At 44.7% G+C, this 16,222-nt stretch overlaps 1 protein-coding gene across 4 annotated transcripts in view; it reads right to left on the bottom strand.

Moving 5' to 3' along the window:
* RALYL (RALY RNA binding protein like) overlaps window positions 1-16,222 on the bottom strand; it is a 571,820-nt gene that overhangs the window by 47,469 nt on the left and 508,129 nt on the right. For all 4 annotated transcript variants that reach the window (XM_036337432.1, XM_036337429.1, XM_036337428.1 and 1 more), the window contains 2 exons: window positions 14,772-14,935; window positions 4,001-4,114 (listed from right to left, as the gene is read on the bottom strand). In XM_036337432.1, the coding sequence (XP_036193325.1) occupies window positions 4,001-4,114; window positions 14,772-14,935 (278 nt within the window). The remainder of the gene's footprint in view (window positions 1-4,000; window positions 4,115-14,771; window positions 14,936-16,222) is intronic.

Here is a 16,222-nt window from a genome sequence, read left to right as displayed (position 1 = left end):
TCAGAAGAGTGGACCCTTCCATAGGTGCCTGAGACCCCGGTATGAACAGGGACCACGTGACTAACATCAGTGCGTGCGCAACTGCAGCAGGACTGAAGTCTCATGTTTCCAAAGAAGTCATATATTTTGACATTTATTTATAATCTTCCATTTTTGGACATTGATTTTCATAAAAAAAACCTCTATCCTTTACCAAGCACATGGGAAGATGGATATATCCAATGGGACTCTGGCCTGTGACCGCTCTCATGCTTCGGTCTAGCATTATCATAAACATGACCTATGCCCACTGGGAGTGGCTGAGAGAGACTGGCTGGCCATGTATTAGCCATTCCCCCAAGAATAAAGTGGAACTAGATAATGTCTAATTGCCCTTTCATAGCAAAGACTGGATGCCTGGCATGTGATTTTTTTTTAAAAAAAGTGTGGCCACCCATGGAGTAATTGTGCCCATTGTTTTTCCCGTTCTTTCTGTACACCCTTTTGGGTCGTTTCAACATCACCATGTAAACTACATAACACTTGTGTCATTCAAATGCAATTTATGTGTGGAATAAAGCACATTTTTAGGCTAAACTGATGTTAAGGGTTATTTATTGTTTTCAATAAATAGTCAGTATATCCCCAAATAGTTACCTGAATTATTCAATGGAAAAAATCCCACAACCGTGGTGGATTCATAGCAATTATAATTTAAAAGTTGGGACTACTTTTGAGGCCAAGATCCCTCCGTCTAGCTGACACGGGAAGGGCTGGAGACCCTGAGAGCAGTCAGACGTGCTCCCGCTGGGACGAGGCGGATGGCGGGGGAGAGCAGAGAGGAAGAGAAGCCCGGCCTTGTTCTTGGAGGGAGGTTTCCAAGCTCAAAGAAAGAGCCCGTGTACCACGCGAGTCTCTGCTGGAAGCTGTTTGAGGTGCAGAGAATCCAAAATGTTGTAATTATACTTCAGCACACGGACTCCTGACGCTTAAGGATTCACTCCCAACAACCCAGAAGAAGGCCTGTGCAGCCTGAACCCAGCCAGCGGGGAGTGGGGGGCGGGGGGGGGGGGGGCGGGAGGAGAGGAGGAGGAGCATTTCCCACCCGCACCATCTCCTTCCTGCCTCTGCCTTTGCCCTGAGAACTGTCATCATCTGACGATGTAAACTGGGAATGAGAGACGAATAAAACAGCAACAATAAAAGTCAATGTTAGCTACCAAATAATTAGTTTGCAACCAAATAGGTATTAAAATGAGTGCCCCTGAATATTAATAAGGAGGTATTGAGTCTTTTAAAGAATTTTACTGTATTTCTCTCTATTTTCTATAACGTAGGGTTGACTCTTTTCATACAACCCTGTTTTTTTTTTTTTCATAAAAAATATATAGAAAATGATCATCTTATCTCAAAAAATAATGCGGTTCAGGAGACAAATGGCAAAAGAAAAAAATTAGCAATTAAATAATTCCACTTTCTTCCCAACATGGGAAAGGAAGGAGGCATGCCCATCAAAGGACCAAGCCCGTCGCTTAAGAAGCAACGTCTCTGACGGGAAGCTTGGACACGCGCCGGCCGCTAATGAAAGGAGGCGCGCGTTGGGCCTGGTGTCCGCTCGCAGACACCTGCACAGCACCCACAGCACCGGGCACTGCCAACCCGGCAGGATGGGTGGAAGCAGCACAGTTTCCACTTGGAGGTGGTCTGGATTTAAATGAGTTCTCCACAACCCTTTCAGCTGAAGTGGAAATTGGTTGTCAAAGTCCTTCGCTGCAGGGGTTGTTTTACATAATAAAGAATTTCACAGACGTTCCTTGAAGGAAAACACTGATTCAGGGATGTCCTGGGATATTTTTGTCTGGAAATGCTTTCGATTTCTGCCCCAGACGGCATGTGACAAACTCCCTCCAGCCTACATTTCTCCAGTGAGCAGGTCAGGCAGCGAATCTCTGCTCAGCAGAAAATACATTTGAAATAGAAATTTTTAATAAACATGAGTCTACTTCCTCTCTCATTTGTCATCCGTATGAACTAAGACGTGGTCAGGAGCCGCTGCAAGTGGTGAGAAGACGGGCTGCAGGAACCTGGTGGAAACACTCCTTGGCTGGATATGTCTGCTCCCACCAGCCCCAGGTCGCTCTGATCAGAGCCTTTACCGGTCGCCAGGGACTGCGGACCGACTTCCATAGGCAGCCTGTCATTCCTCACAGTGGGAGGCACCGTCCTGTCCTCACTGTGGGTGAGAAACAGGCTCAGGCAGGGGCAGGGGCTGGGCGGATTGCACCCGCGCTCATTCCTGTCTCCCGGAGGCCCCACGTGCCTCCTGAGCCGGGCTGCTTGGTCCTTACCCAGCGACACAGTCAACATCAGGCCAGACGTTGTGTCGGAGCCCAGGGCCCACATCCCTGCAGGTTCTCCCCAGAGAGGAGCTTCCCAGGCAGCCGCAGGGCAGTGACACCCTGGGATGAGGCCCTGGTGGCACCTGAGATTGACACTACAGATGGGAAAGTGATAGGGGGGTTTATAATCTGATAGATAGAGCACCTGAATTCATCTGAAAAAGAATCATGTTATTTTAAATCTTAGAACACATGTACTCATGTGAATAGGGTTAAGTTTTTCTTAAGTTTACTTTTCAAGGCCTTGTGGGAAGCAATGGAGGAGGTGACTCAGACCAGATAAGCATGGTCAGACCGACCCACCAGGAGTCAAAAAATCATCTTGTCAACATCATCTCATCACCTGATGACAAGGACAATAGCAGATGTCTGTGGACCCCCAGGACTGCACGCCTCACCCCAGCCCCTTCCCCTTTATAACCCTGCCCCCTGCACCTGCTGGGAGGCAGGATTTGATGCTTGTAAGGGCCCTGTCTTCTTGGTTGGCTGGCCTTCTCAGTAAATGCCTTACGTGATTTAACCCGGCCTTTGTTATTGGACACAGCGACAGGCAGCCTGAGCCCACCCAGGGGTTTTCCGGTAACAAAAGGACAGTGGACTCACCCACAGACCCGTGCTTGAGACCTGGGCTGCCACTAACTGGTTACGTGGTCATGGAAAAGTCTGTCTGCCTCGACCCTCTGCTTTCTCCTCGTGGAAGTGAGGGGCTGGATGGGAGCAATGGCTTTCAAAACTGTATTATTATTTTTTCAAATGAAACTTTTTGCAAACGAAGTCATAGATTGAGGCCCAATGGATAAAATAGATGGAGGTGACGCTGTCTGCCTGGGAGCAGAGGCTGGGCTGGAGGAGGACTAGTTACTCACTTTTACCACCTTATCTTGTCTCAGGGGGCCTCGGGGGATCTGAGGCTGCACAACACAGTGTCAGCCTGGGCACCAGTCACCTCCAGGCTCACCCCAGTTCTCACATTCTGTGATTCTAAACGGTAGCGTGGCCACAGAAAAAGGGCACTAATATAGCACGAAAAGGGACTGGGAGCCAAGGTCAGGGCTGACGATTCAGGGCCCAGAGACATGACATAGTGAAACTGTAATCAACGACTTGGCTGGTGGCCAGAGACACTGTGGTGGTGAGTTCTGAACTGTGTCCTGAAGTCTCACAGATTCACAGCGAGGCAGGAGTTGGGCTTTGTGATCATGACCTTGAAATCCAGTCAATGTTGCTGCAGTTAATTTAATGACGTATGACTTGTACTTTTAGCCTGATAGCATTAGCCCATGAATTGACTTTATTTTCTTAAAGGTTACTTGATATTGAGCTATAAACTTCCAAGGACAATCACACCTCTACTTATTAGCATCAACATACTTTTCATTTTTCCCTTTTGTGAATATATGAATTTTAGACAAATTGGCTCATGTTCTCTGAAAAGTAAAAGACCAGATCTCCCTGTTGTAACTCTAGCTTACAGACTTCACAGTGAATCTGCCTTAAACTCTATAAAGCCTGCCCCTGGCCCTGGCCCCGCCCTTGGCCCCGCCCCACCCAGGCCCCTGGCCCTGCCTGTCTAGGTGATTGACAGTGTCTCTGATTTCATTCCCACAATTCTGTTCACTTACCCGCCTCTGCCTTCTGCTGCTTCTCAATCTTCTCCAGGCGCCCCAGCAAGGAGTCGATTTTAGTTTTGATCTGCGTTAATTCTTTCTTGATTGTCTGTAACTCATCCGATTTCACTGGAAGGGGAAAAGGGACAGAAAGGACAGGAAATCAAAGGCCAGGACTCCGCACGCACCTCACGGACACCCCCCCAGATGCTGTCAAATCCCAGGACGCTTTGGAGTCCCATCAGCTCTGACCGCCTCCAGCTCCCCCCACACCGAGGACTTGATCACACAGTGATTCTCCAGGATGGGAGCCTCTGACGTGTCTTCTCACCGATGTGGTGCAGAGGTCGTGGGATCTAGAAATAGTCTGTAAAATAGCTGACACTAAATTCAGTTTGGCAAATAGTTGAGTAACTCTTAGATGGACTCAGATTGAGGGAGGATTCAATCCTGACAGGTGTGTGAATAATGATACTTTTAGGACTATGTCGTGACATATATTTTAGCCATCAGCGATATTTTTAATCCAGTTCTTTGGTGATTGGTTGGAACCAGAATATCACACTTTCCCCCTAAAATGTCTTAGATGCTAGAGAAGTCTCCCAACTTACAGAACGCTTGTACTTGACTTTTTAAAAAGGAAACCGAGGCAGTGAGCTGTGCGGCCCCTCTGAGCCCTGACGCCAGAGGAAGGAAATGCACTGATGTTCCCACTGTCAGTTTCACTGGGATGGCTCTCATGCTGGGTTTTTGCTGTTTACTATGGTTTTAAAGATAAAAGGTAAGACTAATAGAAGATTGACAACTTTCCATTTTGTCAAGTAAGGATGTTAAAAAACAACAATTATAACAAGCATCCTACGATCAAGTGTAGTTAGAAAGAAAAGGGCTTAAGAAAAGGACAACCTCATATTGACCAAACACTCCTTTAAACGAAACATGTTTATGATCATGAAAAATCCACTGCGCCACCCTTATCTTCCCATTTTGAAGAGAACGTTTGGAAATGCTGTCAGGGACCCACAGAAACCTGAGCCTGAAGATGTTGAAGCTGGCGCTGTGGGAGCCACACCTGCCTGTGAGCTTTCACGGTGGGGGAGGGGGGGTGGGGTGTCTGTGTCCCAGCAGAGAGCTATGCTCAGGGTCTGGGGCACAGTCCTGGCCACGTAGCTCAGTTGGTTAGACCGTTGTCTTTATACGCCAAGGTTGTGGGTTCAGTATCCAGTTAGGTCACATACAAGAATCAATTGACAAATGAATGCATAACTAAGTGGAACAACATGAAACAACAAATTGATGTTTTTCTCTCTCTCCATTCCTCTCTCTAAAATCAATCAATAAAAAATTTGAAAAAGGTCTGGGGCACAGATCTTGATATCAGGGACTATCCTTCTCTGTCACTTTCGGTTCAAATTTATTATGATTTGAACTTGGCCATTCCCCAGAAATTTCAGAAAAAAACCCTGAGTGTTTAGATTGCTTCTTCAGCCTTCAGGAAATTTATTGTAAATAATAAAAACTAAACGCAACCTATGTTTGCTTGAAATAGGGCTGTCTGTCAACTCAGATATGTCATATAATATACATGATAAATTATGCATTAATGTACACTAATCCCTCAAAAGAAGACTTTCTCCAATATGAAAATGAAAAAACTTTTCCATTATAAAATCATAATTTTTTCATAAAAAATAGATTTTTACTTATAATGCAGTCATTGGTAAAATAAAAGCTGCAAGAATCAGGGACCCCTGGAGTGTTCCTAATCTGAAGAACCCAAATGAAAGCAGAAGAGTTTAAAGTAGAGAATTGCTCCTTATGTCCATCATTTCAAAGGCATAAAGTTGCCGTTGAATTGCAGCTCAATTTGAAAAACATCGTCTGTCTCAACTTCGAATGGATTCTGCTTTGAAGAATGATTTCCACTCCTTTTGATGAAAGCACCCCATGTAGTTTTACTTAAACCTATCGAATGTAATAGAAAATAGTTTATAACACTAGCTTCGGTGCCGGGAGCTGGGGCTGGGGCTGTGGCTGGGAAGTAACAGATTTCTCGGTAAGTGGAGCCACTGGCTCCCCAGGAATGCAATTGACTAATTTTAATTTATCTCCTTAAGAAACATAAACAAATTAACCACCAATGATCAGTTTTATACAAACTACATTACATACCAACAAGGCACCTGGACTCAGCAGTAACTTGTAAGTGTGAGGGGAAAGGTTCGCTTTGCCTGGACTCATGCCCAGCTCCAGAGGACCCTCTGGCCACAGCGGGGTCGCTGTGAAATCTGACTAATTGGCCAGGACGATTGGAGCTCAGAGAAAACAGGGGTGGGGCCAGCCAGCTCTGCCTCTTTCCTGCCCCCACCAGGGCAGGCGGTGGGTGCGGCCCGTGCAGTGCCCCACCTCTTTCTTGGATGCGGAGCGCAGGCGCTCCAACAGACCGGATGGTTCCCTTCTTATGCCTGCATTCCAGAGGACCCCCAGCAGCTCAGAGCAGGCTCATCCCCAGCTCCCACCCTCTGCCTGAGCGCCTTGCTATCAGGACTCACTGAGATACAGCATTTAGAACCCTGAGCATCTCGCTGGCTCGCAGCAGCAGGCCAATAGGTGGTAGAGGCAGAAGATGCTATTTTAACACATTTCGTCCGCTCAGGAGCTTTCTAGTGTTTCGCGCGCCATCTGTTAAGGACCGCTCACGAGTGTTCTCGTTTTTCACGCCCATGGAAATAGGAGCGAATCTAGATACTTACGTAAATTTTGTTTGGTCCCTCTTCATAGAAGAAAATGTTTCACGCAGTACCATACGTTAAAAAGTACTAGGAACTTTAATTGTTTTTGGAAATAAAAATGTTATGATTATTGAAAAACAACACCTAAAGTGCATTATGATGATTTAAATAACGTGCAGTTTGCCCAAAAACGTGCGGTCCCTGGCGTATGTTTTAGAGATCTCTATGCCGTACGCAATGTGTTAAGTACTATTATTTTTATTATTTACATGCTTCTCCAGCAAAAACGCTCTCTCCCCCACGAACAAGTCTGTCAAATATCCCACGTGCCTTTCAGGAACCATATTCTGTCTTTTCTGTCCTGTGAATTCTTCCCGGACTAGCCCTCTGGAGGGCGTGTCTCGCCCATCTGTTCAATGGCGTCTCACAGGTGCTCCTGGGCACCTTGCTGCGGACCCCCTCCATGTCCCTCCTCTTGTTGAACGTGGGCTCCTGAGAGCCACTCCGGCTCTGCGCTGGAGGGCGCAGGGGCTGCTTAGGGATGTTTCCTGGGTTTGGGCCAGCTCCTCCTCTTCCTCACTGCGAGGCTCCTGCTACCAGGAGGCCCTGGGCTTCAGGTCTGTCCTCCTTAATTTAACATGATATGAACGTCTAAGAAGAAACCCTAACTCAGATTAGCACCGAATGGAAACTTCTTCCCTTTGTCATCTTAAACCAGCTCTAAAAATTATTCCGATTCCTGATTGACATAGTATTCTGATCTCTGACAATATTACATTTTAGAAAGAAGAAATTATGGGCGGTTGTCTAAAGTAAGACATATTAATGGATTTATGCCCTCATAGGCTCTCAACAACAAAACTCCCTGAATGCAGAGAGGGCATCCATTTTCCATTCCTCCCTTCCTTCCTCCCTTCCTTCCTTCCTTCCTTCCTTCCTTCCTTCCTTCCTTCCTTCCTTCCTCCCTCCCTCCCTCCCTCCCTCCCTCCCTCCCTCCTTCTCTCCCTCCCTCCTTCTCTCCCTCCCTCCTTCTCTCTCTCCCTCCCTTCCTTCCTTCTGTCCTCCCTCTCTCCTTCTCTCCCTCCCTTCCTCCCTCCTTTCCTTCCTTCCCTTCCTTCCTTCCTTCCTTCCTTCCTTCCTTCCTTCCTTCCTTCCTCCCTCCCTTCCTCCCTCCCTCCCTCCTCCCTCCTCCCTCCTCCTCCCTCCCTCCCTCCTTCTCTCCCTCCCTCCTTCTCTCCCTCCCTCCTTCTCTCTCTCCCTCCCTTCCTTCCTTCTGTCCTCCCTCTCTCCTTCTCTCCCTCCCTTCCTTCCTCCCTCCCTTCCTTCTTCCCTCCCTCCTTCCCTCCCTCCCTCCTCCCTCCCTCCCTCCCTTCCTCCCTCCCTCCCTCCCTCCTCTCTTCCTTTTTTCCTTCTTTCCTTCTTTCTTCCTTTCTTCCTTCCTCTTCTCCCTGACTCCTCCCCCCAATCTTAAGCACATCTTAAACACAGTAAGAAATTAGCAAATGCCAGACAATCTGTAGGTATTGTACGCAGGTATGGTCACTGCAAGTCCAGCTCAGCTTTGCGTGTGTGCTGGCCGCTAATGGAGCTGACTGCCTAATTTGAGGCTAGATAGCCAAGCAGGAAGTGCAGAGAGAAAATGACGTGGAAGTAGCCCTTTCCTAATTTATCAGAAGCACTATGACAAAAAATAAGAAAAGAACGCCTGCCTTTGGCAAACACCAATTTGCATTTTTCCCCAGTTGCCCTTGACTCTGAAAATCCAAACTTCTTGTATTTAAAGACACATCACATTGACTGTAGCACATTATTCATATAGAGTATGAGCTAGCAAGAGTCAGGAGTAGTTCTCTTACTAAGAGTAATACTGAAGCCTGGCTGGTGTTGCTCAGTGGTTGAGTGTCTACCTATGAACCAGGGGTCAAGGGTCAATTGCCAGTCAGGACACATGCTCAGGTTGCAGGCTCAATCCCCAGTAGAGGGTGTGCAGGAGGCAACCAATCAATGATTCTCATCATTGATGTTTCTCTCTCTCCCTCTCCTCTCCCTCTCCCTTCCTTTCTGAAATTAATAATTTTTTTTTAAAAAAATAATACTACCAAATACTTTTTTTAATCTTTAATTTCTTTATTGGTTAAGGTATTACAAATGTGTTCTCATCCCCCCATTAACCCCCAACTCCCCTGAATACTTTTAATCAACGTGCTCTTATACAATTATTGATATAGGAAAGCTGGGTGCTGGGGACAGTTAGATCTAATTACTGAAGATTATGAATTTTGCAATTTAAAAATTATGGATGTGAGAATCTGAGAAAACGGCTTCACTTCCCAGTTGGCTCCAAATCTCTCCGCTCACCTCCTCTTCCCCGTGTTTCTAAAGGCCTGAGGCTCCGGAAGAGCTGCTCACACCCGTGGGTGTGTCGTGTTTGCAGGCACCCAAACCCTTGTTCCTGTGTTTCCACTGGTCTGCCCGCATGCTCACTCCTCCCCCTCAGCTCCAATGTTGCCTACACTGTGACGTCCCCTCCACGCTTGTCCTTTTCTGCACTAGACTCGCCGTCCTCCCCATACCCCTTCCAGGTGACACTCAGGGGGACACCATGAGAGCCGAGCCTCAGATCAGGGGACACAGCGTGGGAGGAAGAGGAGGGGAGGGGAGGGGAGTGAGAGCCCACTGGGCAGTAAAGCGGTTTTCTCAGACTCTCCCACGCCTGGGGCTTCAGTGACCAGATCTCACTGGCCCAGCTCCCAGCAGTTTTGTTTAAACCGGTTCCCTATGACATGCCTGCTAGTCCTCATGCACAAGTGAGCAGTAGGCATTGGGTATATGAGTCTGGAGAACGGGAGAGAGCAAAAGTAGGAAAATAAATATGTGGATAACCAGTTGGAGATGGCATTTTAAGTTACTATATAAGATGGGCTTGGCTAGTATTTGAGTTTGCATTCATAACATGTGTTTTGGATGACATCAGATACTGCCTTCCAAGGGAGCTTATATATTTAGGTGCTCCTATATTGGGTGCATTGATGTTTACAAGGGTATTTCCTCTGTTGAAATGATACCTTTATCTTTATGTCTTTTACTCCTTTCCTCTAGATAAATTCTACAACAAAAGCTTTGCAAAAAAAGACAAAAAAAAACCCCATGCTGTTAACTATGCAACTCTATTCATATGTTTGGTAAGAAAATAAATAACTTGTAAACATAAAAAAGAAAACATAATGTCATAATAAAAATCTATGCTTGCCTAGTTGACTGTAATAACTTATTTTTCTATGACTGGTTATAGAGTTTGAATTTAAAATTATTCTTCAAGATCAGCAAAATGATAAATGAAAATAAAAACCTAACAGGTTCTAGGATAAATGGCTTTAACTTGCCTTTAGACACTAGAGAAACTAGGATTAGGTTATATCACACAGACCATCTTAAACATTTTCTCCTAAGCTGTCACTGCAGGATTTTATTTTGAAAAAAGAAGGCATGCTAAATCATTTCAGACCTGCTCTCTCTAAATAGCTCATTGATTTGGTGATAAACATTATTACATTCGGATGCAGTCAACAAAATGATGGCTGTGCCCTTTGCTGCAGTGAGATACAATCTGAGAAGGAAATGGGCGTACAGGATGGCGCTGTCTGCCTGCTTCGAAAGATGTGTGCCTCGCTGACTTATGTGATGGAAAATATTTCCATTATGTTCATCTCCTGTGGGGCAAGTCTACCCAGGGACAAATAAAGACTTTTCAGCTCGCTGCTTCTATCAGTGATCGTCACAGAGGGCAATAGCGCCCTGCAGGACACTTCTGCGATGTCTGGAGACCTGTTTGATGGCCATGACTTGGAGAGGGTGGTGTTCCTGACGTCTAGTGGGCATCTGCTCTGCGAGGTGTCCTACAACGTGCAGGACACTTAGCCCTTACACCACAGCAAAGCGCTATCTGAAAATGTCCAGAGTGCCGCCTGTTAGAAACCACTGTCTAAATAAGTAATTACATACTGTTTGTCACAAACACAGTGCTTCCTCTGAGCTATTTACAAAATGTAAAAATGTTTGTAATCATGTGACTTTAACAATAATTCACATTAACTTTATGTTACTCTTCAAAACAGTTTAGTATGTTAATATAGCCACTAATGAAACAGGAGGCTAGTGGAATATCCAAATTAAGCTAGTTTCTGTGGAAGACATGGGAATTAAAAGAAAATTCATTAAGGAAACAAAAGTAAGGAAAGGAAAAGAGGGGAAACAATAAATTATACACCTGACATGAGGATGGAAGAAATATAATCCAACATATTAGTTAATCATAAATGAAAAATTATAATTTTACACCTGTAAAGTGGGAATGACATACTAATACCTCACTTACAGGGCAGTGACGGCAAATAAATTAGTTCATATCTGTAAAGTACTTAAATCCATAGCTATCATAAACACTAAAAAAGTGTTAGCTATTATTCTTTTTCCTATTATTATTATAAGCTATTTCATAAAAACCACCCAAGCAGCATGGGATATAAACCAAAATCTCAAGAAAAGAAAAAAGTGAAATCACCACAGTGGTAGAGGATCTACATCACCCTCAGAAGTTGACATCAATTTGCCACAACACAGCAGGGCTATGGAGGATTTGGGTAACACAGTCCACAGGGTAACACACACCCTCAGCTCTATACTGGAAGCAGAAAATAGGGCCTGCTTATATGTCCATTTAGAACAGTGGTTCTCAACCTTCCTAATGCCGCGACCATTTAATACAGTTCCTCATGTTGTGGTGACCCCCAATTTCATTGTTACAAATTGAACACACTTAAAGCATAGTGATTAATCACAAAAACAATATGTAATTATATATGTGTTTTCTGATGGTCTTAGGTGACCCCTGTGAAAGGGTCATTCAACTCCCAAAGGGGTCTCGACCCACAGGTTGAGAACTGCCGATTTAGACAATCTGTTCGTTACGAACCCAACATTTTAATAAAAACCTCAAAAGGATTTTCATCATCCCCATTCTCTCTCCATGACCCAAGAGAAACTAGAAATCAAAAAATACAAAGGTGAAAAATACTTGAATACTAAGATTTTACATTAAAATAACCTCTGGAGCCCCCCAGTCTTCTCTGCATGCCGGGCAGGGCAGGCGGGTAAGGCCACCGCGTGGCCGAGTCTGCACAGTTGAGTGGCACTTGCCAGAGAAGGCCACCAAGGAGGTCAGGGCCACCCCGTAGGGACACTGCCTTAGTGCCAGGGCCTTTCTGGTTGTTACAAAGACAGAGCTGCCATCGGCCTTTGGGGGTGGGGTCAGGAATATTACATGATCTGCAAAGCCCAGAACATTCTCATGCGATGAAGAATCGCTGTGGCCAATAGGCCAAAGATGTTGCCATTGATAAACTTTGTCTTAAAAGCGGCCGCAGGGCAAAGAATCCACAGAGCCTGATATTTCTGTGTGAAGTTAAGTTAATATTACCATGGTAGAAAAAGTCTTCTGTAAATGTAACAGGCAATTCAATGTTCAATTTCCCACAGAAAAACCAAATTCAAGAACTTTGCTTTACTTTTGACAATCATCTGAGAGCACTGTTTAGGAACTGCTGCTGAAACTCATTTTATTTTATTACTAAGACTCAGAAAGGGAATTCATGTTTAGCTACCACAGAACAGATAGACAAATGGGCAGATAAGCACACAGGGAACTGTAAATCTATTTTATTTGCTATTTGGGTGATATTAACTAGGTCACATTCTCGGCCACATTCTGAGCAAACCAAACTTTTATCAGTTACCAGAGCATCAGTGTAGTCCTTCTCCCTGAGCTACTTTTTTGTACACCTTCACGTAAAGACAAAGTATTTCAGTGATTCCGTCTTAGCACCTCTGGGAGTCCCGAAGGTCAGGGCAATGCCATGTGGTAGGTACAGAACCTGGCATGGGAGGCACGAGGCCTGGCTGCAGGCCTGGCTCTCCCCTTACCGGCCATGTGGCCTCCCAGTGTTTACTCATTGATGCGTTGGGAGAACAGTATTCGCCTTACTTGTCTTAAAGGGCTGGGATGCAGAGTGACCACAAAGTCCCGCTAAGGGCCTCCAAGCTGCACTGAATCTCGCCTCCCCCACCTCTCTGAGCTTGTTATTAGCCACACTCCTCCCTCCCTGGCCCCCTCCAGCTCTGCACCTCCCTGGCTCCCTCCCTGTTCCCCAGCTACGCTGACTAAACATGTCTGTGCTCACCGTTCTCTCTGCCCAGAATGCCCTGCCCAGACAACTTTGGAGCACTCTTACTCATGCACTTTCTTCTCTTTTTTAAAAATATATTTTTATTGATATCAGAGAGGAAGGGAGAAGGAGAGAGAGATAGAAATATCAACTATGAGTTCATCACCACCAAACCAGTATTATATGAAATGCTGGAAGGTATCCTTTAAGAAGAGGAAGAAGAAAAAAGTAAAGATACAAATTATGAACAACAAATACACATCTATCAACAAGTGAATCTAAAAATCAAGTGAATAAATAATCTGATGAACAGAATAAACTGGTGATTATAATAGAATCAGGGGCATAGAAAGGGAGTGGACTGACTATTCTTGGGGGGGGGGAAGGGGTGTGGGAGATGCGGAAAGAGACTGGACAATAATCCTGGACCTATGGATGAGGACAGTGGGGGAGGTGAGGGCGGAGGGTGGGGTGGGAACCGGGTGGAGGGGAGCTATGGGGGAAAAAAAAAAAGAAGAACAACTGTAATAATCCGAACAATAAAGATTTAATTAAAAAAATAAAAAAATAGAAATATCAACGATGAGAGAGAACCATTGATCAGCTGCCTCCTGCATGGCCCCTACTAGGGATTGAGCCTGCAACCCCAGGCATGTGCCTTGACTAGGAATCAAACCTTGGTCTCCTGGTTCTTAGGTCAACACTCAACCATTGAGCCATGACAGCCGGGCACTCATGTACTTTCTTGAGGACTCTGCTCACGTCATCTCGTCCAAGAGGTTGTCATAGACTATCCTGTGACACAGAGTTCTCCCAACCTTTTCTGTTTCTGTCTCTATTCTACTCGATTCCTCAACATAGTGACAATGGGCCATGTACTACCTCATATTTTAATTTGCTTATTTATTGTCTGTTTCTTCTCTGCTAGAATGTAATCTCAAAGAATGCAGGAAACTTCACTCACTTTTCCTTAGGAATAGTATTCCAATAATATATTAGAGTTTTTCCTGAATTAGTCTGTGTAAAAATTTAGAAGTGTGTTTAGTTAGAAAGTTTGTGTCTCTACTTTTCAGCAATGTAAAATTATATAAATATTTTATTTTTATAACATTAAGTATGTCTGCAGACACATCTATAATAATAAAAGTGTAATATGCTAATTAAATAGGACTTCCTTCTGGATGACCTTCCAGACGAAGCCAGGGCTGCGAGGGAAGCCTGGGTCCTGGGTGCCGGTGGCCAGAGGGAAGCCCAGGTCCTGGGTGCCAAGGGAAGCTGGTGCCGGCAGTTGGGGGAAGGAAGGCCTACTCTTGCATGAATTTCACGCATTGGGCCTCTAGTAACTCTATAATGACTTAGAGTAGGATGGCAAGTTACACTTTTATCATCTCTACTATGCCGTTTGCCTATCTTCATGATCCTAATGCATTTTCAATTACTCACACAAGCACGGATTTTGCATAATGTTCCTCTAGAAAGGTAGTATATGCACTCTATTCAGAAGGGAAATTGTTCATTCACTGAAAGCAACATGTTCTGCTTCAGGACTTTAAACGCCACAAGCTAAGGGGGCCAACAGCTCGTTATTTGCTCAGATCAAAGTTTTCAAAGTGCTCCTGGGTTTCGTCAATCACGCCTGCGTCTGTGCTGGGAAGTGACCCATTTCTTACCAGTTTTCCTCTAGTACTTAGTGCACAGCAGACACTCTGTGCTTGTGTGGCAACCTGCTGACACAGGCTTCACGCAATGTATCTACCCCCACCCTCTTTAAAGGAGATGAAGGACCACTTAGCTCAAAAAAAAAAAAAAAAGGAGATGAAGGAGGCTACTTACATTTCGAGCCTGATGAAGAGGACCCGCTGGCGGCAGATCTCGACCCCCCTTTCATGGAAAAGACCCCTTTTCCCCGGCGAGTCGTCGAGACAGCCACCCTGGGGCGCTTCAGCGGGATGACCGCGCGGGGAGGTGGAGGCACGCGGCCGTGGTAATCGAACAACCTGCACAGAACACAGACATGGGGAGATTGGCTTGGGCCTCAGCGTGCTGTCCAGGGAGGAAATGTTTGAGAGAATGGCCTGGAAGAAAACTTTAATACATGTTTTGGTTACTGTTGTTCTTTAACATTCAGAAACGGGTATTTATTAGAAAATCATTTTTCAAAAGAAATAAAATGTAGCCTATGCTTTCTGGACATTAGAATCTGACTCTCCAATATGAGCTCATTTGTCAGGTATGAAAGGACATACACAGGTGTCCGTTGTTATAGCACCTCTTTCATTTCTAACTTTACTTATTTCGGTCTCCTCTCTTTATTTCTTGATGAGTCTGGCTAGGGGGTCATCAATCTTGTTTATTTTTTCAAAGAACCAGCTCTTGGATTTATTGATCTTTTGTACTTTTTTTAAAGTCTCTATGTCATTTATTTCCACTCTGATCTTTATTATTTCCTTACTTGTACTTCCTCTAGCCAGTGGTTCTCAACCTTCCTAATGCCGCGACCCTTTAATACAGTTCCTCATGTTGTGGTGACCCCCAACCATAAAATTATTTTCGTTGCTACTTCATAACTGTAATTTTGCTACTGTTATGAATCGCAATGTAAATATCTGATATGCTATATGTGTTTTCCGATGGTCACGACCCACATGTTCTCTTTCGAAGTCATTTACTAGTAATTGTAAGGTTAGATAGCTTATTAGTCCTTTTTCTTTTTTCTTGAGGGAGGCCTGCGGTGCTATGAACCTTCCTCTCGGGACTGCTTTCACTGTTTCCCATAGGTGTTGGGTGGTTGTGTGTTCATTTTCACTTGTTTCCAGGGAGTTCTAAATTTCTTGTTTGTTCTCATTGGTAACCCATTCATTGTTTATTGTTTAATAACATGCTATTTAACCTCCATGTATTTGAGTGTTTTTGAGGTGGGTTTTTTATTGTAGTTGATTTCTAACCCCATGCCATTGTGATCTGAGAAGATGCTTGCTATTATATCAAGCTTCCTGTGTTTGTATAGACTTGCTGTGTGCTCTAACATGTGTTCTCGTTTTGAGAATGTTCCATGTGCACTTGAGAAGAATGTATATTTTGTTGCTTTGGGGGAAATGTTCTGTAAATATTGGTTAGATCCATCTGATCAAGTGTGTCATTTAAGGCCTCTGTTTCCTTGTCTGGAAGATCTATCTAGTGATGTCACTGGGGTGTTAAAGTCCCCTACTATGACTGTATTGCTGTCAATCTCTCCCTTAAAGTCCATCAATATTTTTTTTTAAGTACTTGGGTGTTCCTATATT

This window comes from Myotis myotis, unplaced genomic scaffold (genome assembly GCF_014108235.1).
Source record: "Myotis myotis isolate mMyoMyo1 unplaced genomic scaffold, mMyoMyo1.p scaffold_m19_p_16, whole genome shotgun sequence".
NCBI classification, from domain to species: domain Eukaryota; kingdom Metazoa; phylum Chordata; class Mammalia; order Chiroptera; family Vespertilionidae; genus Myotis; species Myotis myotis.
The sequence above is the reverse complement of the archived record's forward strand: the minus strand, read 5'-3'. Positions and strand labels throughout refer to the sequence as shown.